The 26,764-nt window shown below is 32.8% G+C and overlaps 2 protein-coding genes across 2 annotated transcripts; both read right to left on the bottom strand.

Moving 5' to 3' along the window:
• Positions 1-7,452: 7,452 nt before the first annotated feature.
• On the bottom strand, positions 7,453-8,884 carry Tsp_11826 (hypothetical protein). Its single transcript, XM_003371353.1, has 4 exons — positions 8,747-8,884; positions 8,152-8,267; positions 7,845-7,917; positions 7,453-7,632 (listed from the first exon to the last, which is right to left on the bottom strand). Exons 1-4 carry the CDS (start codon positions 8,882-8,884, stop codon positions 7,453-7,455), a joined length of 507 nt encoding a protein of 168 aa, XP_003371401.1.
• A 1,397-nt stretch (positions 8,885-10,281) lies between these two features.
• Tsp_11825 (insulin protein enhancer protein ISL-1) lies at positions 10,282-25,483 on the bottom strand. The gene is made up of 31 exons (XM_003371352.1): positions 25,354-25,483; positions 25,194-25,294; positions 25,016-25,116; positions 24,810-24,957; positions 24,411-24,551; positions 24,263-24,370; positions 23,760-23,983; positions 22,223-22,404; positions 21,820-22,184; positions 21,618-21,734; positions 21,421-21,548; positions 21,124-21,334; positions 20,765-21,049; positions 20,578-20,700; positions 20,429-20,518; positions 19,659-19,708; positions 19,167-19,314; positions 18,954-19,103; positions 18,836-18,895; positions 18,268-18,522; positions 17,975-18,207; positions 17,791-17,889; positions 17,577-17,718; positions 17,338-17,379; positions 16,927-17,166; positions 16,797-16,857; positions 14,163-14,349; positions 13,851-14,104; positions 13,236-13,735; positions 11,453-11,686; positions 10,282-10,428 (listed from the first exon to the last, which is right to left on the bottom strand). The coding sequence occupies exons 1-31, from the start codon at positions 25,481-25,483 to the stop codon at positions 10,282-10,284; spliced, it is 5,256 nt and encodes a 1,751-aa protein (XP_003371400.1).
• Positions 25,484-26,764: the final 1,281 nt, after the last annotated feature.

Genomic DNA, 26,764 nt, shown 5'->3' with positions numbered 1-26,764 from the left:
TTATGCAAATTTTTACTACACCACCAAGGGCGAGTCAAAAGCCAACATTAAGACTATTTTATTTAAAGTGGGCATTAGATCAAAGCGGTTTTGCATAGTGTAACTAAAGCCTCAATAACCGTTGTATTATGTTCTTTGCTTAAGTAAATAATTAATCATTAAAATGTTCAAAGTACACTGAATAATTCAGAAAAGCTAATTTCATTTTTCTTACCATATAAAAGCTTCGATAGCTTCTTTCTCAAGCTATATTAGAGTGTGAAAGCTGAACAAAGCGGTCCAGGCGTTGAAAATAGTTACAGCGCTGTTCTTTTCGTCTGCTTTGCTACTTGATCAATTTCTTTTTCTTTTTTTTCCTCATATTGAAGCTAGAATAAAAATTCAATTTGAATAAAATTATTTGAAATATGCATACACTGTATCAAAAATTTATTCCATTTAAAATACTTCAGTATTTTGCTTTTTTACAAAAATTAGTCCTTTATTGTATAAAAAGTCTTTTAATGAAAAACAAATATGATAAAATGAGAATACTGCTTGTCATTTCAACCAGTTTTGAAAACTGAGCTGTTTCATTGTACCAAATTGATAAGTAATCCCAAAATCAGCTGATTTATTTTTATAAAAGTTATATTTTAATAATTTAATCGTAAGCATATAACGTCAAATATAAAAAATTATCACATTCATTAAACAAATGAATGCATGAAAACATGTGCCGTGATATGTTTTTGAATATACACAAGTTCGATTAAGCGATTGAGTGATGGAAATCTTTTTTGGACAATGCAAAAGAATGGTATAATAATTCAAACATTCAAAGTAAATTTAAAATGATAAAAATACGGTAACAGCAATTAAAGTGAAACAAAAGAAAAGCATTTAAAACCATAATAGTGTTAATTAATAAAAGCAGGTATCATCATTAAAAATAATTATTAATTATATATTATATTACGTGAAATGGTAAAAATATACATAGTAAACGCTTTTTTATTACTATACAATTATTGCATACTGTACAATTTTTGGAACAAACTATTTGATATATCTATGATTAATGAATAATTTTGAGAACCTATGCAAAATGTTATTTTTAAATATGATATCTATTAATATTTTTTAGAATTTTCCTTACTTAGAATATAGGAAAATTTTACAATGTTTTTCTTTCATCTGCAGAACAAATCAACATATGACGGATCATTTAAATCAGTTTTTGTTAGAAATTAGGCACAAAAAACCAGTTTAGAAAAATTTGTTTGCACAACATTTGACGCACTGTTTTATCTTTTCAATCTGAACAGAGGGAAATATCCATGTTTATGATTTCATATGGCTTTATAATGGTACTGTATTTGTACTATAATATAATTAAGCATGAATTACTTTCAAAATAAAAATTTGTAGTATTATATTGCATTTTTGTATTAAGTAAATATTTTTTTATTGATACAATAAAAATTCATTTTATTAGAATGAGCAAGAAATTTAAACTTTTCATTTATATTTACATCAGATGTGAAGAAAAAGAAGAACCATTATAATAAATTTTAAGGATTTTTGGAATTAAATGAGAAATTATTTGCATAAAATATTGCAGAACGTCGCAATTCAGCAATATTGCGATGCAGTTATCAAGCAAATGTGCGGTCAAATGTATAGATAACAATGCAAATTATTGCATCCTATTATGCATTGTTGAATGAAGAATGTTTTCCAAAAACATCATTAATTAGAATTATTGTAGTTTTCAAATTAAAATGGCTGAACATTCAAATTTAAATTCAAATAGTACAAAATATATCAAAAGTTTATTAAAATTTAATTCTTTTTAAAGCATGTTTACATTGTACTGCTTTTTTGAGTTTAACTTCTGAAATGTCATATTATAAATTTAATGTGATAACATCTCACACTTGAACTATTTGAATAATTTAAAATAATTCATCAAACTGAACAAAATGTAGCAATTTTTTTAAGTGGTATTTTTTTCAATTTTGAAATGGTTCAGGCATTTATTATGCAATAATTTGTAATACATCTATCAGAAATGGGAATGAAATTCGATTTTTTCTTAAACTTGGTTAAACGTATAGACTGGCTTCGTTTGCGATAAATTTTCTGAATGAATCTTTTGTATTTTTCTTCTTGAGCGTGTGTTTTATTCAATGCCTCATTTGATGCAAAGTCGAGTTTGAGATTTCAGATTGCCGATGTCTCCATAGACACAGCATGTCACAACTGAAGCCAACTTGTTAATAGTGAATAATATTCAGCAAACTTTAGTAAATGGGCTTAGAAAAGCAGTGTACCATGATGGTTTGTGTTCAGATGTTTGGCAGTGACATGAAATTCATTTAGTATTTATTCGCTTAATTTAAGGACTTACATGTTCTTTCATTGCAAAGCAAGCACGCGTTTCAACACATTACTCTTTCATTTCTTCCCATCTTTAAAGACATTTTATGCAGTTGAAAATAATGGTTGTATATGTAATAATGTTTAATTACTAGTAATTACTTGCAAATATTTCATATTTGACAGTTATCGCAGTTAAGCTGATATAGAACCTTGCCTGAAATCTAGCAACATGATACAATTTGCTTGTCCAGTTGCTTGTTGATAATTTATTGCCATTGTTTCTGTTGTTAAATTAGTGTGTGGTTGGGTAATGAGAGGAAGATTAAATAATATAGACGCAACGCTGTTTCAAATCTATTAAACTTATATGCCTATTATGAGATTTTAAGTAATAATTGTTTGAAAACAAAATCTAAAATGTTTTAAGTTGTAAAAAATTTTTGCATTTGCAAAAAAGGCATCGTTTTACTTATTTTTAATGCCATATGTGTTGACAACTTGTTTAATAAATAAAAAAAATAAAAATAAATCTTTTTAAGCATCATATGCTTAAATCAAACGGCAATATTATATTATATTATATTATGTTATTATGAACAAGAAAAGTTTTAACTATGTTCCAATATAATGCTCACTGTTGTTTTGTTTTTCATGTTATCGATGATTCATTCACTTCTATTTCTAAAGCTAAATTCTAACTTTACCAAATATTATTGGCTGAAAATATTTTCTTGTTTCCTTTTCAAATCAAAATCCTGTGCCATTTGATTTATGTCTATAGTAGTGGCCAAGGTTAAAGGATATTTGATTGAATTTAGATTAAATTAAAATGCTAAAATACAATGTAGCATTATTGTTACATAATTCGACTCCATGTCGCTGCCGCGCTTTCTAGCCTCCCTTTGAAAACTTAATTTGCCTAATGGCCTGAAATGAGCTCCAGTCGTGAGATCACATAACCAACGATAGTCATTGTTTCCGGGTGTTCAAATATGTTTTTTTAAATATGAATGTTGATCAGAACACATTAAGAAGTATTGGAGAAAAGATTCAGTTTCATTTATGCAGTTGTAACAACAAAATTACATTGCAATGAAATTTTAATTCCGATCATTGCGAATGTGATCAGTCTGTGTGGTGTGTGAAATTGAGCACAGTGAACCTAATTCGATTGTTCAGCTAAACAGATTAAGCTTTGGTCAACGCGACGATCGATCAGATTAAATAATCACTGGTATCAAATGCCTTCCAATCACACGTGCATCATTTCCCAGCCTGACAACTACAAGCAGTCCTATGACAAACACGAATGAACATTGTCACCGTAATCCAATTCTACAGTACACATCAGACTGATGCAGCTTGTGTTCGCTAGGGTTTGGTTTTGAAAATAGACTGTCCAATCGAACATTGCTTTTACGTCAATTGTTCGATCAGCAGTCCAAAATGCGGACAGACGGGCTCCAAAGTTGAATTGTTCTCCATTAATATGTCAAGCTTTGTGAAATCAAAAGAAATCATGTTGACAAGTCTTATTTAGATTCATGTTTGGACACGATTTAATTGACACTGCCGCAAATTGGTCCAGACATGGAAAATGTCATACGGTTACTAAAGTTCATCCGTGGACAAGGGAAGTAAATTTTTTGCCAAGGCCCATTTCTGTCATTTGTTCAATCAGCAGAACCAGCGATCTTATCAAGTAACATATTGAAACATCACTTCAGATCAAGATAAGATCTACAATAGCATCTGGCGGCATGGCCACTTTGGACAATGGTGAATGTTGTTCACGCATTGGCGGCCGTTTTCTTTCTTTTCTATTACCAATTGTTTTCAACAAATCGCTCTTATGTTCACCTTTTCAAATGCTCCTCTTTTAACACTAATTGCTTTTTAATTTTACTAATACAACCATCTGTATTTATCTGATTTCGGTAGCAAAATGAATGAAGCAAGGTCTTTGAAGCAAAACCAGCATTAGTAGCTTCAGGTCAACGTACAACATTGGCTTCACAGCTATCTAGAGCACAATATTATAGAAAATCTCTTTATCTGCTCTGCATAGTAGATTAAACAAGATAAAGTGTTGTGAACAGCACAATGAACAGCAAATAGCTAACTGAAAGTTGAACAGGGGACATGAGAAAAACAACTAACATACCTGCTGATTATTTCCGCTTGGAAAATTGATTGCACACTGCGATTAGCGTGGGAAGATATGTTCGACCTGCTCTTCTGTTTTTTTTTCAATAAAATCCATTTAGTGCCAAAGTAGTTTTCAGAAATTACCAAAAAATTGTGAAAGTGATAATCAGTAAACATTTGCATACATGACGAAGCTTTTCAAACGGATGCATCTTAAAATATTTCACTTTCGCAGAGTAAGAAATAAATTAAAACAGTGTCAACAGTTGAGAAATTTATCTTGCTCAAAAAGTTTACCTCTTTTTTTTCAGTAATACAACTGATGTTCCAGCAAGCAGCTTAACTAATGAAAAAGCAATTTATCTCAAAAAATATATAATAACATTTTATATATGTTCACGTATAATAAAGTTCAAACAACAAAATACGATATGCAGTTATTCTTCTGTAGAGCAAAATAGAATACTGTAAAAGTTTCACTGTCTAAGTTTTATTGCATATCAAGTTGAGCACACCCGAATAAATGATAAATACCGGAAATATATTGTTACCATAATCTGAATGATTTAATGGTCTCAGTAGTTGATAAAGTTTCCAGCATTGAGAATGTTATTATATGAAATAATAGTTGGCTTATTCATAGTTAGAAAGAAATATTAAGACATTCCCAGTGTAAAAAGAGGAAGAAAGTAAATACATTGAAAAAAAGCATTTTAAAAAAAGATAAACGATTGTTTTTATTTTTGTCACAAAGCCAATAATGATTTAAAATGGACTATAAATTTCATTTAACATGGCATTCATTTATTTTATAAGAAAACTTTCATGCAAAATCAATGGTAATAACAAATGACTGAAAGGCAATTTACAGTGATTTGATTTGCTTATATGGTAAGCAATTCAATAGTTGGCTATTTTCAGTAAATGTTTTTTAAATTTATTCAAATAAGCCTTTAAAACATAAATGTCACATTTGTCTGGTCATTTATAAATGTGAATTGCGCATTTTAGATTGTAAGGGAAAATAAGCGTTTTTTACATAAAAGACTGCACTGAAGTGTGTGCGCATGAAAGATTTGAACTGATCGTTAACAAAATTGATCTAATATAAATTCGCATTTGAAGTAGAAAGGTAATCGAACAATGCACTGACAAAAAAATTTTCAAAATAAATAATCCTTTATTTCTATTATTGTAATGTATTAGTAGTAGCCTAATATATGGACATGTTTGCTTCTTTTTGATATTTTAAATGCTAATTTAAAAAGTAAATCGCTAAAATATTAAAATAATAATAACAACAATAAATTACAAATATTAAAATAGTGAAAATTATACGGTCGAAATTGATCCTGCAATTTAAGGTTTTGCAATAGTTTTCCAGTTGGAAATTGAGCACAACTGTGAACAAGACTGAAAAAACACTTTGTCTTAAACATTGTTGAAAATGAATTAAAATGTAAAATCAATAAAATTCTGATAATATAAATTTAAAAAATATAAAATTTCATTTGACAAGTAATTAGACAAACTGCTAATTTTACACTGCGTTATAAGGAAAATTTAGGTGTGCTGTATGCGTAATGAAACATTATCAATCGATGAAATGAGCGAAATTATGCGAAGCAAATTTGCAGTTTCATTAATGTTATTTCCATAGGTATGCTTTTGCAATTGTAGGCACGCACTGAAAATTGGTTTTCAATGGAATGCTTTGGGTTAGAGAAATAAGCAACGTTGACTGAATGAATAACTGCAAAAAATACAAGTGGAAACTTATGGGGAAGAGAAGATACAAAGGATGTACGGTTGTTGTTTTTTTACAAAATTTAACATAAATATTTACTGTTTTTAAGTTGAACAAACATCTGAACATGATCGTGAATTCATCCATTGCTGGTTATTCGATAAGCCGGCAGATGTTGGCCAGATGACGCTTGATGAATGAACGCTATTTTGTGACCTTATGTTTGTTCATGGACTGTGCTATGTTTCCGAGTAACGACGAATTTTACTGATCATTTGGTTCATTCTTGAATCACTGAACAGTTCGTTCGATTACGCCATGATGCGTAAAAGCTTGTTCAGCAAAGGAAAAGCCCACAAATACATGACCTTACGTTTGGGTTGCTGTTTTCTTCTGGACCAGCAAAATTGACAAACAATCACTGTATTCAACTTGGTCGACCTTCATTTAGCAATCCGTCAAAACAGTTGAACAATGGTGCTTTTGTTTAATTCAGAATTCAAACCCTCCGAAATTGGAACACTAGCATTAAATGTCATATATTCATTCATTTATCACAATATTCAAATACCTAATGTGAAATTTTGCTTTCAAATGTGATTTTTCATTATCGCCATCAGATGAAAATAGCATTTATTCCATTAAACAACTTTTAATTTAATGTACTCGATGAAAAAACATCATGCTTGCAGAACATTATGTTTCGAAGGAAAAAGTGTAGAAAATATGTATAAACAAATTTATGAAATAGTTATGCCTGAAGTCTAGTGCGTAGGTTATTTTTGAAAAGCAAATACATGTGTTTGCAACTTGGCATCTGGTCAGCATTACAAGAGTTTCTCGCATCGAGCAATTTGATGTCAGTGATGCAATTTTCTGCAGGAAAAATTTTCAATTTCATTAATATTTGTCAGAGTATACAGTAAGATGTGATAGGTAGTGTGAAAATGCAATGATGTTGTTTGTCATGTGGCATAGACGCAGGCACAGCTGTGACGAATAAAGCAGACTAAAAGCTTTCGCCTCTGGTGTTCTTTCTCTGTTCTCTTCAACTTTGTAGGAAGAAAGCTCGTCACCTACTCGGCTTCACGATTATGCGCTCTTCATTCACATTAAGCATGAAAAGCGGATGTCGATAAATCGCGGCCATCATCGCGGAAACGCATTAGCTCTTAGTCAAAGAACCGCATTGTCTATATTCTAGTGACCGTGGGCAAAATCTGGAAAGTGCTACTACGTCTGTTCAGAGCTGGCTGTAGCTTTTGTTTTCCACTACAACCAACGTCACCGTTACTAGGACAGAAAGTTTCATGTTGACTACAATCAATACCGCCTTTGGTTCTAACAGTGCAATTCACAGCTAACCTATTGGGCTGAAAATGTCTGCTTGAAAATATCGAAATGAAAAACTATTTCTGCACGAATGAATGGAATTTTCAAAAATTCCATCTTCTTGTAATAAATGGATTACATTTGCTTCTGAGATTTTCAATACATGACAACAGTGGAAAAACAGATAACAAACAGCGACAAAATGAAAAAATGACTTTCACTACTTTTTAATTTCCTCAAAAATTATTCATACTTGAATAGCTAGTTGAAAGTTCCGTTTCACATCATCGCATAATTTCCATTTAGCACTAAAGTCGAACAAAATGCTTTACGTTTTATGAAAACCTTTATTATCATCAACTGTAAGCTTCAAGGGAATTTTTTAAACCAAATTTCGTCACAAGAAGGGTAATTCACAAAACATTTACGTAAAAAAGTTGGACACTCTTTTAACGAAATTATAAACACTACTTTTGGAATTAATAAAAAAAAAGAAACCACTTCTACGCAACATTCTTTATCCTAAAAGTTGGCAGCATTTCAAAAGCATTTCATGGAACCGTTTTGCAATGCATGCAATAATGGAGATACAGCTCAAAGCAAGCACAACCTTATCGTTCAACAAGAATTTCACACATTTTATAATTTCCAACCATACCATGTCAGTTTTCGACAGCTACAAATATACATAATGTCATAATTTTAGAACATCTATTAGAAGATGTTCCCTGTGATGACAATTTTGTAGAAAATTGCCAAATCAGAGAATTGCAATTAAAGTCAAACAAATTAGCAAAGTTACTGTTGATAAGCGAACATCAAATCAAGAAATTGAATAAATTTACAGAGAAGATATATAATAAAAGTTGTTTATCAGATTTTAATTTAATTTCGCACAACAACAACACAAGGAATTGATGATCACTGATTGAAAGCAAGAAAAAGAAGAAGAAGAAGAAGAAGAAGTGGCAAGAGCAATTTCAGTTGCGGCAGTTTTCAAGAAAAAAAATGCTCACTAAGCAACACTTATTAATAGTTTTTTTTGTCCTATTTTCTCATTTAAACAAAACAAAAATTTTCCAATAAACGTTCGCATGTTTTCAGCATGAAGTACATACAAGTGTTCCAGTGCAATTGATTAAACAAATATCAAACTATTCTGCAGTGGGTTTTTAATGTCAGCTGTGAGAATTTTCGCTTGTACACATTCAGAATTGGTAACGTGACAGTGATTTGATGATAGTACTGACAGTGATAACTGAGCACAGCAATCTTTTCACAAAACGTCCCCATGGTGGGACTTTTGATTAACGTGAACTTAGAATTGTGAAATCATTGATATTCCAATGCGGAAGCATGATTTCCAGTGGGGTTAGCGACGCCTTCAATTAGGAAAGGCAGAAGAGACGAATGCCGTGCTTCTTCAACGCTCCAGAGCTCCGCTTAAAAATCGCTCTTGTCGGGAAAGTCTACTGTTACAGGCGTATAATGGATTCGCAGTGCGGTGCGCAATGAGCGCACTCGATGAGCCCCCTCTGTTTGCAGTATGTTAATCCGCATTAAATATTTAACTCCACTCTTTATGCCGCACGCACTGATATCGATTGTGATTCGATCGAACAAGCAGGTTGGTGTGCTTGTGGCCAGTGAAACGGTGCTTGTGAGCAAGTACTGTGCGACTGGTGAATTGTAAACGGAGAAAGATGCTTTTCGAAACAAACACATTCGACCACGGTTTAAAATATGATTCAGACGAGAACAGCGGATCACCTTGTCGCTGGATCACTTTTCCCTGATCACTGGGCTCAATTTAGCCTAGGCTGAGTTAGCGGCGAGCTTCAGGTAGATTAGCGTAATAACCTTTGACAGCTTAGCACAACGTTTTCTTAAGCCGACAGCGTGATTAGTAGGCGAACAAGATGAGAACAATGACCTGAGCAATTGCATCCAATCTTACAACAAGTCCACTCACAGCGGGTGTCGTCGATTCCAGACAAAAAGTCAGATGAGCAGGCTTTGTTCTTCAGTAGCTCGTCTTCAACTGATTTCAGCAATTACAACTGCCTTCTGCTCAATTTATTTTTCACTGCCACGTGCCGGTCAAAGTAACTCATTTGACCATTACGCAATTGCTGTCGTCAACACGCTTTTCCACCTGCTCATTGAAGATACAAGACAAGAAAAAAAAATTCAGCTCAGCTTGCTTGTCTGACTATACAAGATTTCATTCGAAAAAAAAGAAGAAAGAAAGAAAAATAAAAATTGATATCAAATTAATTGCAACGTGAATATATATATATGTATGTATGTATAAAGCTGCTTCTGCTTTTTTAATCAGCGTTGAGAAAAAAATAAATCTGCTAGTGAAAAAGCATCAGCACAAACATAAAGTAATGGTATGTGGTTCAGTGATGTGAACAAAAGCATCGCAGATGAAATCAAATTTTCGATAAAGAAAATTTTTTGATTCATCATTTGATAAAATTGCCGCTAGCAAATGTAGGAAGAAAAAGATTTTTTCATTTCAAATGCTTGAAACATAGCACATAAAAAAGGAAGAGAGAAAAAAAAGGGCATAGGCGGGTGACTAGAAACCAACTAAAGCAAAAATTAAAATACGAAGTAAAACATACACAATCACTGGGTACTGTGTTTGGACGAAATGCTGTCTGTGTACCCAACTATTGAGGCTAGTCACTGCAAGATGGGCTAGATAAGTCTGATGAAACAAGCTGTGGCGAGATGATACTCAAATCTGGATCCAGTGTTGCATTAAATGCAGCTGAAGATGAGATATAGTTGAGCGGTGGAATTGATGAGTCACCAAAATCATGCATCTGAAAATAGTTTCTTCTATAACTGAAAAGTGAAACCATTTCCCAATTTACAATCAAAAACCATAAAAAGCTTATTTTCTTGTAATTTTACCCAACCTGACATGTTCTATGTACAACAACATCAGCAATCTGTTTTCATTGACTGATGAATAATAAATACACTTACTTCTATCTTGGAAAAGAAATATTTATATATAGTTGGTTGAAATACCTCTCTCAGAAATATTTCAAAATAAATACTATGTTAAAAATATGAAAACGACTGTATAATACTGTTGGAGTCGTTTTGCAATCAAGACGTTCTGCACAAGTAAGAAATTAAGTCGCAATTCGAGAATGCTCTTCAGTTGAGTAGTAAGCAATAGCAATTTATCACTGTGAATCTGAATCACAACGAGAATCATTTTATGAATAGGAAAGAATAATTTACTGCATGCAAATAAAAAGCTGTCAATAAATAATTCGTTCTCTGACATATAAGAAGACTTTCTAATAAGGAAACTTGGCAATTGAAGGGCACAGTAAGGATGAATGTCTTTGATAATAGTTGTTTGTATAGATTCATTTTTTAAAAGTATATCCACATGAGAAATTTCAATAATAAATATTAAATGAATATATTTCAAAGTTATTTTTATGAGCGTTATTATTCAGTCTGTATGTTTCATTAGCTCATTAGCTTCGTGTCATTTCGAGTTATGAAAAGCTTTCACTGGTAGAGAACAGCAACAAGCTGCACCCATTTTACGGAAAACTATTTTCAACGAACAAATACATCCCTCTGCCCCACTCCTTCGAAGCTTGAATGACAATGATGAGTGACCGTGTTGACGGTTAAAGCAGTGAAGTGATTTTCATCACAGTAAAGCACGACAACGTTGCATTGTTGCAAAGTTTTAACTTTTGACAGTTGCTAAATTTCAAGCATATGGACAAATTACTTATGTCCAGAGAAATGTCAAAATTGTTACCGAGTTGGAAAAGCTGAAGAAATTTAAGTATGAAGAAAATTTAGTCTGCTTACAAGTTGTTGAAAAGGAGTTTGAGAATCTTGACCAACAGCGGATGTAGTTGGCAAGTCGTCAGGCATAGCCGGCTGATAGTCATGCATAGTACGGCCAGCACTTTTCATCCATACTGCGTTTTGTTGATACTGTTGAACCTCAATAGCTGAAATCAGCGGTACGTCATGTCTGGATGGGCTGCTGGCAATCAACGGGCCCACGCCTTGCATTCGGATACCATTCAGCGTTTGATTCTAAAACAATGCACAATCATATCAATCTGAACAATTGAACAGAATCAAAAAGAAAAGATTTTATAAAAGGAAATGAAATGACAGTTTAACAAAGACCAGCTCGATGTGAAAATTTCAGATCTATAGCTCGCATGCTGCTTACTGGTTTACGCCACCAGTTTGCGGTGAAATTTTCACACGTTCAGAAGCCGCAGTGCTTGCTACTTATTCAACTGTGTGTGTGTGTGTGTGTATGTGTGCGTGTGTGGACACTTGTTCCCTAACTTATTCGCTGCTCTCTAACTTCAAGCTTCAACTTAGGGGGAATAAAATGAAAAAGCCGGTTGTCTTGAAAATGCTTGTGTATTTATTTACTTATAACACTTGATCAAACGTTGTCACTGTTCCGTGTTTGCTGGACGCTGTTTGATTACGCAAATAGTGTGAAACGGTGAATGCCAACTTCAACAAGTTGTCCATAGTAAAAGAATCATCGTTTGTTGTTTTATTATTACACATCATACATATATAATTCTGTTGTCCATTACTGTTTCAGCATCAATTTACGCCAATGAAGGGTATTCTTTATTGTAAGCACATCGTTTGTTCATATATACAATTAGCCGAATGTATTAAAATTGAATAAATTATTTCTTTTGAAATATTCAAATTCTCAGCATATCAAAACACACTATATTAAGCAATAATGCTAATACAAAATGCTGAAACGAGTTTCCCTGAGGTAAACATAAAGAATTGAAAGGGTTGTTTATGAAACTCAGCTATTTTGAATACTCCATTGGAATTGTTTAAATAGATTAGAATATGCTCATTAAGAAAAAAAACAAGTCTTGTCTGTTTAAATATAAATTTTGAAATCACTATTCAATGAATTGCTGTTTCTTTTCTGAAGAAATACAACAAAGGCATGAAATACATTTAGCTATTAATCTGATTTTAAGATTGTCTTACATCAAAGTATCTTACAATTTCTATAGAAAAAATATGATTAAAATGCTCAGAATAAAGTAGAATGAAATTACAATAACACATTTTCTCAAGCAACGTAAATGATGTCTTACAACCAGTAACGAACAGTTTTCCTGTTCGAGAAAACAGCTCAACTGAAACAAATACTGTAAAATGTTCTAGATGTGTGTGCGAATACAGCAAAGTTGATGGAAATACTTTTCAAAAAATCTTTCCCAATTAATAATAAAATCAGTTCAGATTTTAATTTGCAATAATAATTTTACATAAAATTCTATCCAAATTTGTAATTTCCAACAGCAACAATGTCCACTGTGATTGTTGAAAATCACATTACATGTTGTGCTTAATTGGATTAGTGAACAGTGGTGGATGTGAAGGAGAAATCATTCGTTGAACTTTGATTTCAACAGAGAATGTGTCCATCTTGATTTAGTGGATTATATTTTTTCAGAAACATTTTTTTACTTCTATTCTTTGAAAAGAGAAAAATATACAATTTCCACCCAACTGATGATTGACAACAGAATTGAAAAGTTGAAGGGAGTGGGGAAGTTGTAGAAAATAAATTTCCTCTCACCTTGACATGCTGTTGCTGAATCTGTTTCATGATGAGCTGCTTCTTCTTATCTTTGCAACGCTTGTTCTGGAACCATACTCGAATTACCCTTGGTGAAAGGCCCGTCATTTCGACGAGTTGCTCTTTCATCAAAGCGTCCGGTCTGGGATTGGCTGCATAGCAAGTGCGCAACGTGTGCAGTTGTTTTTCATTGAGCACCGTACGAACGCGAGTTGTTTTCGGCTTTTCCCTTTTGTCCTTTTTCTGTGCAAACGGTTGCTGCCCAACTGAACCGGCTGACACTTGTGGACTTGTCGAAGTTAGTTCGGGTGTACTTTGTCCACAGCCGTTACTGTAAGAACTTCCACTAGTTCCTAAACCCATGTTCAATACCACATTCCCACTTTTGCTAACCGGGCTGTCATCTTGGCCAAGATTACGATAACAGGATGTGCTTTCACTGGACAATGGTGACTGTCCACTTGGATGATGCAATGCATTCAGTGTAGCTTGCACATCAGCTGAAATAGGACATTTTCATTGGGCAATTTAAATTTAGAATTGAACAATCTTTTTCAAATTCAGTTAGAACTGCTTGCAATAGTAATAAAATTACAATAACAACTGTTTACTCACCGGAGTGCTCTTCTAGCTGTGACTCGTTGCTGGTTTCGGTTGAGAGGCATAAGCTGTTCCTTTCAGCTAGTTCATAATCCGCTTTACAATACAATGCGATATGCCTGAGCGCAAACTCATCGCCAGGCAGCAGTGGTCGAGTGCAAACCACACATTTGAAACAGCTAATGTGGTAAAGATTGTTTTTTGCTCTCATAACGTAATCATTCCTGTCAAAAACTTCTCCACACTTGCTGCATCGCACTCCGAACAGTCTGAACAGATTTTGTCGATCACTTTCATTTAAATTGTAAAAACAATAAAACCACAAACCTGACGTAGTCGAGTTTGCAGTATGGTTTCCCATCACGGACGAAGCATGTGCATGTTTCGTCTAAAAATTGCCTGCAGTCGACGCATTTCAAGCAAGCAGCGTGCCATTCCAAATCCGGTGAAACTCGCAAAATATACTGATCAAGTATTTCATGACCACAGCCGTTGCAAATGGACGATCGCTTTCCTAAAATAATATCATTTGAATTCAAATTGTCAAATTTCATTTTCAACTATATCCAAAGCGACGAATTGTTAAGAACATACTGGACCCACAGCCGCTGTCTTTGTTAACATTGTTCGTTTTTGGAGTGCGATTTGTTGTTTGGCGCAACGCTTTGTGACTGACCGTATCATCGTTGGGCGTGCATTCTTCCACCATGACTACAACACATTACAGTTCAGCTGCAAACAATGTATTTTGTTTCGTAGTTTCTATTGTTTCTTCATTCAAAGAATCTTCAACGTTCACATAAAACAACAGAAAAAATAATTTATCAAATAACCCAAGATAAATTTCAATAAACAACCAATCTGTAAATTATTACTCTAATCTTTCATAAAGTAATAATATCATGTCGTAATAAATATGAGAAAGAGATTGATATTATTTAAACAGAAAAAGAATAATACGAATAAATAGCTAGAATAAGAATATTGAAAATGACGAATATCAAGAGAATAAAAAAGAGTAATAGAGAGAAAAAGAGAAAGATTGGTCGAGTGAAAAGGAAACAGGGGCAGATAGAGGGACAGAAAGGGAGCAGGGGGAAAGGGGAATAGAGCAAGAGAGAAATAGAGAGGGAAAAGAGAAGAGCGACGTGCAGCGTACCCGATCAATTCAAGAATGAAACACTTTTCGTACAGTATTCCGTTATCTTGTGATGGCCAGACTTGGCTCACAACCGATTGATGATACCGCTGATGAAGAGGCGGAGTCAGCCGAGCAATTACCAATAGCGTCTGCAAATATTCTTGCTCAAACAACCAATCATCTTCAAGAACGCGTGTCGTCAATCGATTGACTATCTAGCAGGCCGCTTTCACCTGTTTATCATCGTGACTGTGACCAGTCTGCATTTAGTTCACAGTGAATAAATTATGGAAAAATAATTTGCCATCTTTCATTTATTATTTTTTTAAAATACATCTGAACTGTGTGGTTTGTCAATCTTTTTTCTCTCTCGAAGCGGTAGTTGGAAAAAATAAAACCGTAAGAAGGCACTTTCAATTTAATAACTGAACAGAGAATAATTCTCGACAGAGCTAAACTGAAATGACCAAAATTCAATTTCCCATGGGAGATTTTTGTTCACGTTTATTTACTACACGACTATATGGCTCAATTGGAGCTTGCCTAAGGAAAAATACTAAAAACAAATCACATAATGTTGTCAACCGGGACGAGCTTGTTGACAGTGGAAAACTTGTTCTTTTTTGTAGTCATCATCCGATGACTACTACATAAGCAAGTAAAATGCACAAAAATATATTCAAATGACAATATTGCACTTGCATGTTTACAAAACTGCTTTGTATTGAAAACTGCCGTCGTCGAATGCATATTTCACACTGAATAAGAAAGCACAAGCACAAAGAGAAAAGTTGTCGATTAGCTTCAGGCAACTATTTGAAGAAAGCTTTCAAATTTCTTGTTATGAATTGGAATTTCATAACTTGGCTTTGTAACTTTTGTTTTAACAATAAAATTATGCATATCAGTCAGTATTAAAATTAAAATGACCAAAATTATTATCATGGTGAAAGATGATCAACAGTAAACTGAAAACTTACGGTAGCTGAATAAGTTGTTCTCCCAACTAATACAATGAAAACACTACTATTAAATACATGGTATATCAAATTTCGACAATTTGAAAAAAATCGAAATCAAAACTTCTCATCCACATTCTCATCCTTCACTTAAACAATGAAAATCACATCCAATTTTAGTTATCACAACGTCTCTAATATACATTCCATAATTCAAATTTGTCTTATTTAAAAAGTAATAAATGAAAAAAAGTATATATATATATATAGCAATATTGAATTCATGTGATTGAAAAAAAAACGTTTTCGAATAGAAAAGTGTACCTGCTTTTCAATAAACGACAAATTCGAGAAGTTGAATACATCGTTAAAATGCTTGTTCACCAACGTGTCACTAAAAGTATTTTTTCAAATTCGAAATTACACACAAGATATCCATTGTGCAAAAACTGCCCGATTTCAAACAAAAAAAAACAGTTTCCACCTCAAATTTTACTTTCAAGTTCAAAAGTGACAACACTTTCACAACAGCTGATTTAAATAAACAGCATAAAAATATAATCACTACACTTTTCCAATAATATCAGCAGTTCATTTGATTTTATATTTCCAATAATGATGATTATATAAGAAGAATCGAAAATAGATTTTCAACTTGAACAAATTTAAAACGGAATATCGCGAGTGTTTTCTTTAATATTTTGCTTTAAAGTAGGGGATTCGGCAATTTTTTCACCATATAATCCAATAAAAACCATCAAACTGAAAAGGACAGCAAGCCAAAACATTGTATACGTTAAAGAACTATCTAAACAAACAAACACGTTAATACATACATAAATTGAAATAATAAATTCTCACCTTTCATAAGAAATGCGCTAAGAATGAACATGCACACAGAAAAAACAAAGCACGAAGGAATCTATTGAAATAATGGTAAAAGAAATCAATGTTAAGTTTAAATTCAAAAAAAAAGATTTCACAGTCTTACCAAAACTGAAATATAAGAAGTTCGTGAATAAGCATATTTCAAACCAAGAAGATCATTTCGTAAATAGCTTCCCAGAAACAAATCAAGCGCATCCTGAGTTTCGAAATATACAAAAAAAAAGGACAAAATCAAATCAGTGGACATTTTGCTAAAATGAGCTTCAACTTGCTTGTCTGAAACCGTCGTTAAAATTGTTAATATACCAACGAACAAGCGCATTGTACCCGTCCTGCGCAAGGCCTGCAAATGTACGCTTTCCAGTTCTAAATTCAACATTATACAATTGCTATTTTTTGCAATATGTTATAACTATATAATATTATATAATTATAATATAAATAATATATAACAGCAACAACAACAGCAAGAACATTATTTACCGGGTAAAATCAGACTTCAAAGCAGCAGTACCTGCATACTGAACACTACAAGCATCTCCATTGTCAGCCCAAACTAAAACACAACATGAAACATAAATTGTAAAAATTTAAATAAAAAACAATTCAACTTACGATTCCTGTATATTGACTCGAATGCGGGATAACGAAACAATGAATCACCCGAGCGAAGAATTTTCATTGACTAAAAATAAATTTAACAACAACAACAACAACAATAAATAATTAATTTATTTAAATTACAAAACATACTTGAAACTGACATTCCAGAGAACGCTTTGCAATCATGCTTTGCACAACGTTCGTTCTATCCAAGCAATCCATGCAGTTTGTTCGAAAAACGCCGGTCTGCATTTTCAATTCTGCGGTGTCTCCTTTCTTAATTGAAAAGTATCTGTAAACAAAAAAAACTTTTAAAAAAATGAAATTAACAATTAAAAGTAAAAGAAAATTTAGCCTTTCATACCCAAGTCGATGAATTTCGGGCATCAGTTGATCGATCAAATAATTCAAACGATCAAAATTCATATTTTTGCATTCTTGATGAAAATCAATCGATATTAGCCTAAAATGATAAAAAAAAAGAAAAAACGGATTGGTCTATAACTGTGCGAATAAGAAAAAAAACAACAGATTAAAAAAATTCCTACTTCACATCATGCGCTCCAGCTTCTCGAACAACGTATTCCAACGCATCTCCGATACATTTCTCTCTACCGCGCTTGTTCAACAAACTGATTATTACCTGATTGCCATAAGTATGGGTTTGCCACGATATGTGATACCGAAAGCCTTCAGTGTGATCTTTCTGCAAAAGTTTTGGACACGGGAGCCATCGAAGATTCGGTTTCTGGGTCCAAAATACCGGAGCCGAACCTCTGGTCTTGAACAAATACAAATATTTCAAAAAAGACAAAAATCAATCCAATATTTCAATCAGTACCTGAACAAAAGAGCTGAGCCGATCTTCAACTTCAAGAATTTGCTCTGTTTCAATGAAATTTGCCGCATTGCCGTCACTGTCAATACCCCTGGTATGAAATCGAACACCAGCTCGATGGCAGGATCGTCGTGAAATTAAAATCAACTTGAAACTATTGCCAGCCACTACGCAATCTCGAATTTCAACAAATCCCAGCATCATTGGAACTGCGAACATTTCATAGGGAAAACCGTTCACATTTTCATTTCGTTCTACCTGATCAACGTATACAAAGCGATATGACAAAGACCAATAAAAACAGATCAATCAGTACAAAACAAACCCTGTGTTTCATCTCAACAAATACCGATTTAGTGTTTTTTAATGTTTATTTTAAAAAGGATAGAGCTGAAAAGTTACAAATAAATAAATATTTTAAAAAATTTTAAACAAAAATGTTACTTGAACAACAGTACTTGAAAATCAAAATATTAAAACGGTTGTATACTGTGAAATTCAGATTTTACACGAAAAATATATTTATAATGCACAAAAACGATTAAACTTGATCGCAAAAAAATCAACTCACTTGAATCACATTGAATAAATCTTGTAACATGTGATAATTCCAAACAAATCTTTGATCAGCCTAAAAGAATTGTGATTCAAATGTTGATGCTACTTTTTGTTCAATTATTAGCACCAACCCTTTCATACAAAGCCATAGTCAGAAATTCTGGGCTCGTGTTATGAAGACGTTGCAATGTGTGTGTCAGGTCGAAGGTCGTCGAATAGTAAAAGCTTTCTGTGTTCAAAACACTTTGAAGCATATCGACATAAATAATGTTATCTTGAATCTAAAATTGAACACTTGAACAAGATGGTATACTTAATAGTATGAACAAAATGAATACTTATACCTCAGATTCGCTCAGATGAAGCAAAGAGGATGCAAACGGAAAAACTGTGCATTTGGTAGCTTTGAAAATCTTTTGATGGTAAATCTTTCCAATGCATACACTTTCTTCGACAACGATAAGATAAGGACCTGAAATGACCGAATGACTGCTGAACAAGATAAATAAAAATTTGAATTCAGAGAACCATATTCACCTGATAACAAATGAATCACACCAAACAAACAACAGATCCGCCTGCTTTCAATAATCGGATCGTCATTCGTTAAAACAAATGCTAAACAGAATTGAATTAAAATCAACAACAGTCAAAGAACAAATAAAAATATGAATATGAATATTACGCTGAAATTTGATGTCCATCGATATTCGGTGAAAACACAAACACAAATCTGTGAGTGGTGTAAGAGTTTCCGTGCATGGTTGTAGGCAAAACTTTTCTTTAAAAATGTGCCTAAAATTTGAAAAAAAGCAAAACATTTATACTACACTTACTGACAAGATGACCAATCTTCCACATAAATAATATAAAATACACAGATGAACTGCGTATGGAAAATTTAAAAAAAAAAGAAAACTTCTTACAACAAACAGTAATCAAATTTCAGGTCAGTTGCAGGTGTCATTTTATAAATTCTTTTACTGTGACAAGAAAGTACGTAAGTACAACGTAGGTGAAGATTTCTACTACGCACGCTACAGTAAAATAAGTGAAAATCAAGATAATTTTCTCAGGAAACATTGGCCTCTTTTGTAACATATTTATTACATTGTTTTAATTATTTAAATTCAAAAAATATCATATATTTTTATTTTATATAAAATAATTTTTCGATAAATATTTTTTGATGATAGTAAAAGTTCACATATTATTAGTGATGTGGAACATAAGTTGATGATATCCAAACACTACATGCTATGCATGATGGTGTTAAAATTTATTTTACACACATGAACAAAACAGAACTTCAAAATGCATCAACAAGTGATGTTGGAAATCCGTATTTCCATGCGAATTCTGCATTCAAAACTCAATATGAACGTTTTCCATTGAAATAAATAAACTGCCATCAATCAAGCGATGATAATAACAAATACTGTCGCTTCGTAGATGTTGTTGCTCATCATTACCGATGTGAAACTGAATTACTGTTAAAGTTGCTTGAAGAAATGCCGACGAATGTTCACCAATTTCTAAACACATCCCCATTGTAAATCCAACTGTTGATGGTTCAGTCAACAAAAAAAAAAGAAACAGAATCTACCTCCTGCAAACTGTACACAATGACCGTAAACAGAGTTAGCAACGGAAAAACAAAATAGCTTCCTCGAGAGTGCTCGACAATTTGCTTTTTCTATTAAAAAAAAGTAATCAGAAAGAAATATAGAAATATTAAGCTTCATCCATTTTTACTTTTGGATGAAAATTAAATACAACCGTCGCAACCGCTTTGTTCGCCACTATTTGCACTTCGGGTAAATGAAATGGTTCAAATTCTGCAAAACTGCTCGAACTTTCCAATTTCACCAAATAAGTCTTAAAGAAAGAAAAACAAAAATGTATAACATACGATATAAAAAGAAGCCATACAGTCACTTACAGTATTGTCCATAGGAACGTTTGGAAAAATGAACAAACTACCGCCTTCTAGATGAATTCGACTAACAGGATGTTCTGAAGAATCTTTCTTGTACAATGCAGCCTGAACAGAAAACAAAATGATAAAACTACAAATACAAGAACAAAGAAAAAATGCCAAGCATAAGATAAGCACTCGAAGGGTGGGCAGCACTGCGGAAGAGCATTCAACGCGACCGATGATTGTTGAAACCATTTCTTCAGACAAAGCTGTGAAATCAACATCCACCAAATCCATTTGTCCAATCTATAGCATAAAAAAGTAATAAAGATTATATATCTTTTTTTTTCAAAAAATTAAAGTAAATGCAAGCAGTTTACAGTTTGATTTATAAATTCGGGATAAATATTCAACGCCTGTTTGGAACATTCGATCGTGTATTGACAATTCATCAGCAGACCACGGATTCGATAGAAACCTTTCTCATCAGTTAACGCTTCCTCTTGGTGCTGATCACAGTTTTCAGAAACAGCTTCAACTTTAACTTCCGGTACCGGATGTCCGGCTAGAAAGCGCACGAAACCAGAACAGCTGAAATTGAAGCTCACTTTAAAACATTTCACTTCTTCTATTGTACTTTTCAAATTTACATTTTCATAACAATTTATCGGCATTACCTAAAAGCAACTCGCCTTCCGACAAATAATACTTCACTCTTTTTGGCTTCTTCAATGTGGACAACCTGACTGCTCGGTTCAAAGCTGTACTCTTTCAAAATTGATTGAACATAATAACTTCCAGGCATCTTATTAATATAAAATAAATCGTTTTTAACCAAATAAATAAATAAATAAATAAATAAATAAATGCATACCAAACCAAAAAGAGTAAAATTCCCTCTTTCATTCGTTAAATTATTACTTTTGTATTGAGATCCTCCAGTGACAGATACAAGCACGTCCTGAAGTGGATCCATATTATCATCAACAACCTAAAATTAAATTATACGTCCATATTTTTCAAAATTACAACATTACAAAACATATAATGGACAAGTCGACGAATTTCAAACCTACCTGAATATACAGTTGAGATAACTTATAAGCGGTAAAGTGACCATATTTGCCTTGTATATGTTCCAGACCGTAGCCAGGAAGTTCTGCTGTGATTTGTAACGATTCCAACGAACGTAAAGGTCCGACGCTAGAAAAAAGAAAACACAAATGCAAATTCGTGAAAAGATAAACTGAGCTAAAAATTGTACACGTAATCCCCATTGGCATTTGTAACCAAAGTGAAGTGGACTGTAGGATCGGTGAGCTGAGAAACGGTGATGACGACACCTTCCAATTTTGGACTGACAGAGCCTTTGAAATATTCGCCAGCTGACGCCACAAATGGTTGTGCAATTTCGGTACAATCTGATTAAGAACACACAAAACTGAAAAAATATACTTTTGCTTACAAATGAATCCTTACTCAAAACAATAACCGCCTGTGATACAGGGGTGAACAGAAAACTATTTGATGCCGGTTGAATATGAATCTTTTCGTTCGTTTCAGCAAAATAACGAAAACGATATTCATGACCATCTTTAACCGGATATTGCTCAACAGCCGATGACTGCAGCACTACCGAAGGATCGTTGAAGAGGTTTGATCTGCATTTAAATATTCAAATATAATAAAGAGAGAATTTTGTTTTCCAGCCAAGCGCTGCTTGCTACAAGCACATTCTTACTTTATGTTTACTGTAAAAGCAACATCTGGCTTTGGAGTGATAATTTTGAAATCGACTCCATGCTTCACTGCTTCGAGATGCAACGTGACAATTTGTCCGGTATTGTATATTAGTGCGTCTTCGTTGAAAATGTGACACGATTCCGCATGCAATTTATAACTTCCTGAAGATATATATATATGTATATATTAAATTAAAAAAAACACAACATAAGCTCATAATCACACCAGATTTTGATACACAAAATGTCGACAAAGTTTCAGCAATATCAAAGCTTGCAAAAATGTTTGCATTTTCAATCGATACTATTTTCTAAACAAAACAAAACAAAAGATACATTTGCTTGTTCATTTCAAATACACATTTTTTTTCTTACCAATTTTGCATTATAATTGCTTTTCAATTTTATGGTATATCCGATCTGATAGAACGTGATATTTTCAACGTCCTGTGAATCAATATTAACCAGACGCTGGCCATTTTCCCTTCTCCAAATCACTTTTTGGTCATTTGGAATTTTGTCTACTGTCCAACAAAATTGTTCAGCTTCCAGTTTGACTAAACAACAACAACAGCAAAAAACATACAATAAAATTATAAATATTATAAATGAACAATTAATTGTACAAACCGTTGTATTTTCCCGGTAACATGTCGAAAAATTCAAAATTGGGAAATTCGGCTTTCACTACAATTCTGGACAATTCGCCGACTCCAAATTTTTCCAACTTCACAATCACACTGTCGAAACATTCGCCAGAATCAACTAAATAAAGCAAATTCCAATAATAATACTGTTGAGAAAAAAATCACTTACAAAGACAATATATGCGCCCGGATATTTTATACAACGACTGACGAAATTCCACATCTGGTAATAACTGATTTCGGACAACTATTTTCAACCGATCTGGCATAATTTTCACACCGGCTTGTTTTTCAAAATTAAAAATTTCAACCTAAATCAAATATAGCTAAAGGGTTGTATTTTTTTTTGCAAAATTAGGTATCTGAATGAAAATATACTTCACAAATATACTGTCCACGAGGCAGCATGATGCAAAATTTGCCATTCTGATTTATTCCAGTAGTCAAAACGGTTTTGTTATTCACATGGTTGCAGATGAATGTCCTTCGTGAATTTTGCTCACCACTTTTTGGCAACTTTTTCAAAAATATCTGCCCACATTGTTGTATTCTAAATTTAACATTTATTTATAAAAGAAAAAAATTTGTTTTTTTAATAACAAAGATTTATGATTATTTTTTGCTCACTTGGTAACGATTATTGGAGGAATACTGTTGGTTTGAGCAGAAAATGAAAACTTAATATCTTCAAATTGCAAATCATTCCGTTTCGCTTGAATAGTCAGTGTGCCGTGCATAATTTCACTCAACGTGTACATACCACGCTCATTGGTTCGAGTAACAAACTTATTGTTCACGTATATATCAACGCCATTTATACCATCGCCCTTGACAAGAGAAAAACCAAATTGCTCACATTTTAAAAAAATTATTACATTAATATTCCTTAAAAATAACAAATATTACAAATAAATTTTCCATATTCCTCCACTTTTCACCGCATTGTTAATTAGAGAAATATGAAAAACATTATCATTATTTTGCAAAAAATTTTTTTTCTTTTTCACCACAATTTCAACTTACCAAACTCGTCCAAAGCACCTTGCCGGTCAAAGAAAAACCAACTGCTTTAAATTTCTCCTAAAATCAATGTATGCGACAAAACAAAGTATTCTCGCATCTTTCTATACCTGAAGCACAACTGGCCGATCTTTCACAACAACGCTGACAAACTTTGGCAGCCATTCCAAAGTAAGCGAACTATGATAATAAGTTGGTATCTGAACAAAACATTCATGCTTAAATTTTTGTTTGTAAAGAAATTTTAAACTTCATTACCAAAATATGATTTCCAAAGCCAACGCAAGGAAGCCGGTAAACGTTTGTCGAATCAACGAGTATTTTGCATGAATACTGATATTTGTAATTTTCAGGAATTAAAACAATACCTTTTGCTGCACTAACATCACAACTGCTAGCCTAAAAAGAAATTAAGAAATCAAATTAAATTAAAAAATTCCCACTTTCACAAGCATACAGTTGCGCCCGGTTCTGAATAGAGAACTAGTTCAGCACCACCACTGTAAATTTCATTTTGCTCCATAAAACCCTACAATTTACAAATAAAATATATAAATTAAATTTCAATAACTGATACACTCTGAACTCATATCAATTGATACTCTTAATCAATACGACATTGCTTGTCGGATGACAATATTAAAATTGATCTCATACCGTAACTAAGAAACCTTGGATCTCAATTGGCTCTTTCAAGGCAAGGTTAGAATCACTGAGTGTGAATGAAATGGAATTTTTAATGCAAAATCCCTCTTCGGACACAACAACTGTATAATTACCGGGTAGTACGGGTGAAAATTCAAATCTGAAAATTCATCACTTCAATTTTACACTTATCCATGTGCAACTGTAATATTTTTTACACGCCGTAGTTCACTTGCGTGCTTTCAATCACTTCCTTAGCACTGTTCATCAAAGAAACTGTACAATCAGTAATTTCAGCTGGGGAATTCAGCACTTTTACCTAAATAAAAAAAGTGTTCTTTATTTGAAAAGATCAAGTTATTAAAAATCAAACAACTAAAAAGCTTTAGAACTCACTTTTCCAGTTACGGAAAAACCCAAGAATAAAAAATTTATATCTTCATGTTTGCTGCATGGGTCCGTGAGGCCATCTATATTCAAGTTCACATGATCTGGAGCTGCAGTGCAGATTAAGAAAAATTAAAATTTCAGAATTACAGAAAAATCAATTTCAAACCAAAATTCCATCCTTCTGGAGCTGATAGCTTCAACTTGTAATTTCCTTTTACATAAACCGGTATCAAATAATAACCGTTTGTAGGCGCACATGTTGTCTGATATTTCATGTTACCTTCAGGAGTCAACATTTTCACCTGTAATTCACTATATAATGCAATTCAACAAACATCATTTCAATAAAAATACCATAATTTTTTTAAAATCAATGCTGACGTTTGATCTGACAAATCCACCACAAGTAAATACTACTTCATTGGATGCTGCGCAAATCTGTAGCAAAGCTTGTAACAAGGTCAAATTGAATATTATCAATTTGCAACTCATTTTGTTCAAATAAAATGCAACATGTTTTCCAAAAATTCTGCTTCACTACTCATCTTCTCATTTCATTATGCACTGCAAATTTGACGAATTAATTACGAACTTCCAATCAGGACATCCAATCCCAAATAAAATACTGTAATGCAAACAAATTTGCAGGTATAATAATTTTTTGCAAATTTGTAAATGAAGTTTATACTTTCAATTTGAAATTTTTACTGTAAAAATAAATCATCAATGTATTAAAATGTTTTTTAATAACATTTATCAGAACATGATAATGGTTTTCAACTACAACAAATCGAATGCTGTTTCCCAATGTTGTTTCATTGCGGCTGATTTATACTGGCCCATAATTGTGAGATTTTTTTATGCGCACTATGCATGCCATTAGACGCGAACCCAAAATCTGGTAGAGCAAAAATTGCCATGAGTCATACAACGGCTTCAGGTTAAGGGTAACAGTAAGTTAGTGTAAGTAACATTAGCATGAAAAGGGAATTGCTGTTGCACTTCATAGGTATTTGCTTTGCTATTTGACTTAGTGGCGCTGACCTAAATTCTCTTCATGAAGAAATCAATTATATAAAATAGCAATTACACGAGAATATAAGGTCCAATATCATTGCCCGCGTGTAGTAGTATAACTGATAGTCATAATAATGTATTGCGGCGCATATTTTCAACAGATTACATTCAAACCTCAGACTATGATGTATTACTTCTGAACGGATTGCCCTAACTATCAGATTTATGCTATGTTTTTTCTCTTAATTTAACTCATGTGAAAGCATTAGCAAGCAGTTTATCAACCCATTAATAGAAAATTTTAAAAATTATTTTAAACTGTAGTAATAAAATAAATTTTAAAAATAATTCAAGGCATACTGTAATTGCTCTTCAAGCAAAAGAATATTAAATTCATCATTTAAAATGTTTAATTTTAGACAGTCAGTAATATATGTATAAAACATCAATAATAATAAAAGAAAAGAATAAATTATTGAATAATGTGCGATAAATGAACAATGAGTAATAATAAATGATAAACAATGAAAAGATAATAATGAGCAATGCGTATAAATTCA

Source organism: Trichinella spiralis (assembly GCF_000181795.1).
Source record: "Trichinella spiralis strain ISS 195 chromosome Unknown Scfld9, whole genome shotgun sequence".
Classification (NCBI taxonomy): Eukaryota; Metazoa; Nematoda; class Enoplea; order Trichinellida; family Trichinellidae; genus Trichinella; species Trichinella spiralis.
Note: the sequence above shows the minus strand (reverse complement) of the source record. Positions and strands in the feature narration are given on the sequence as shown.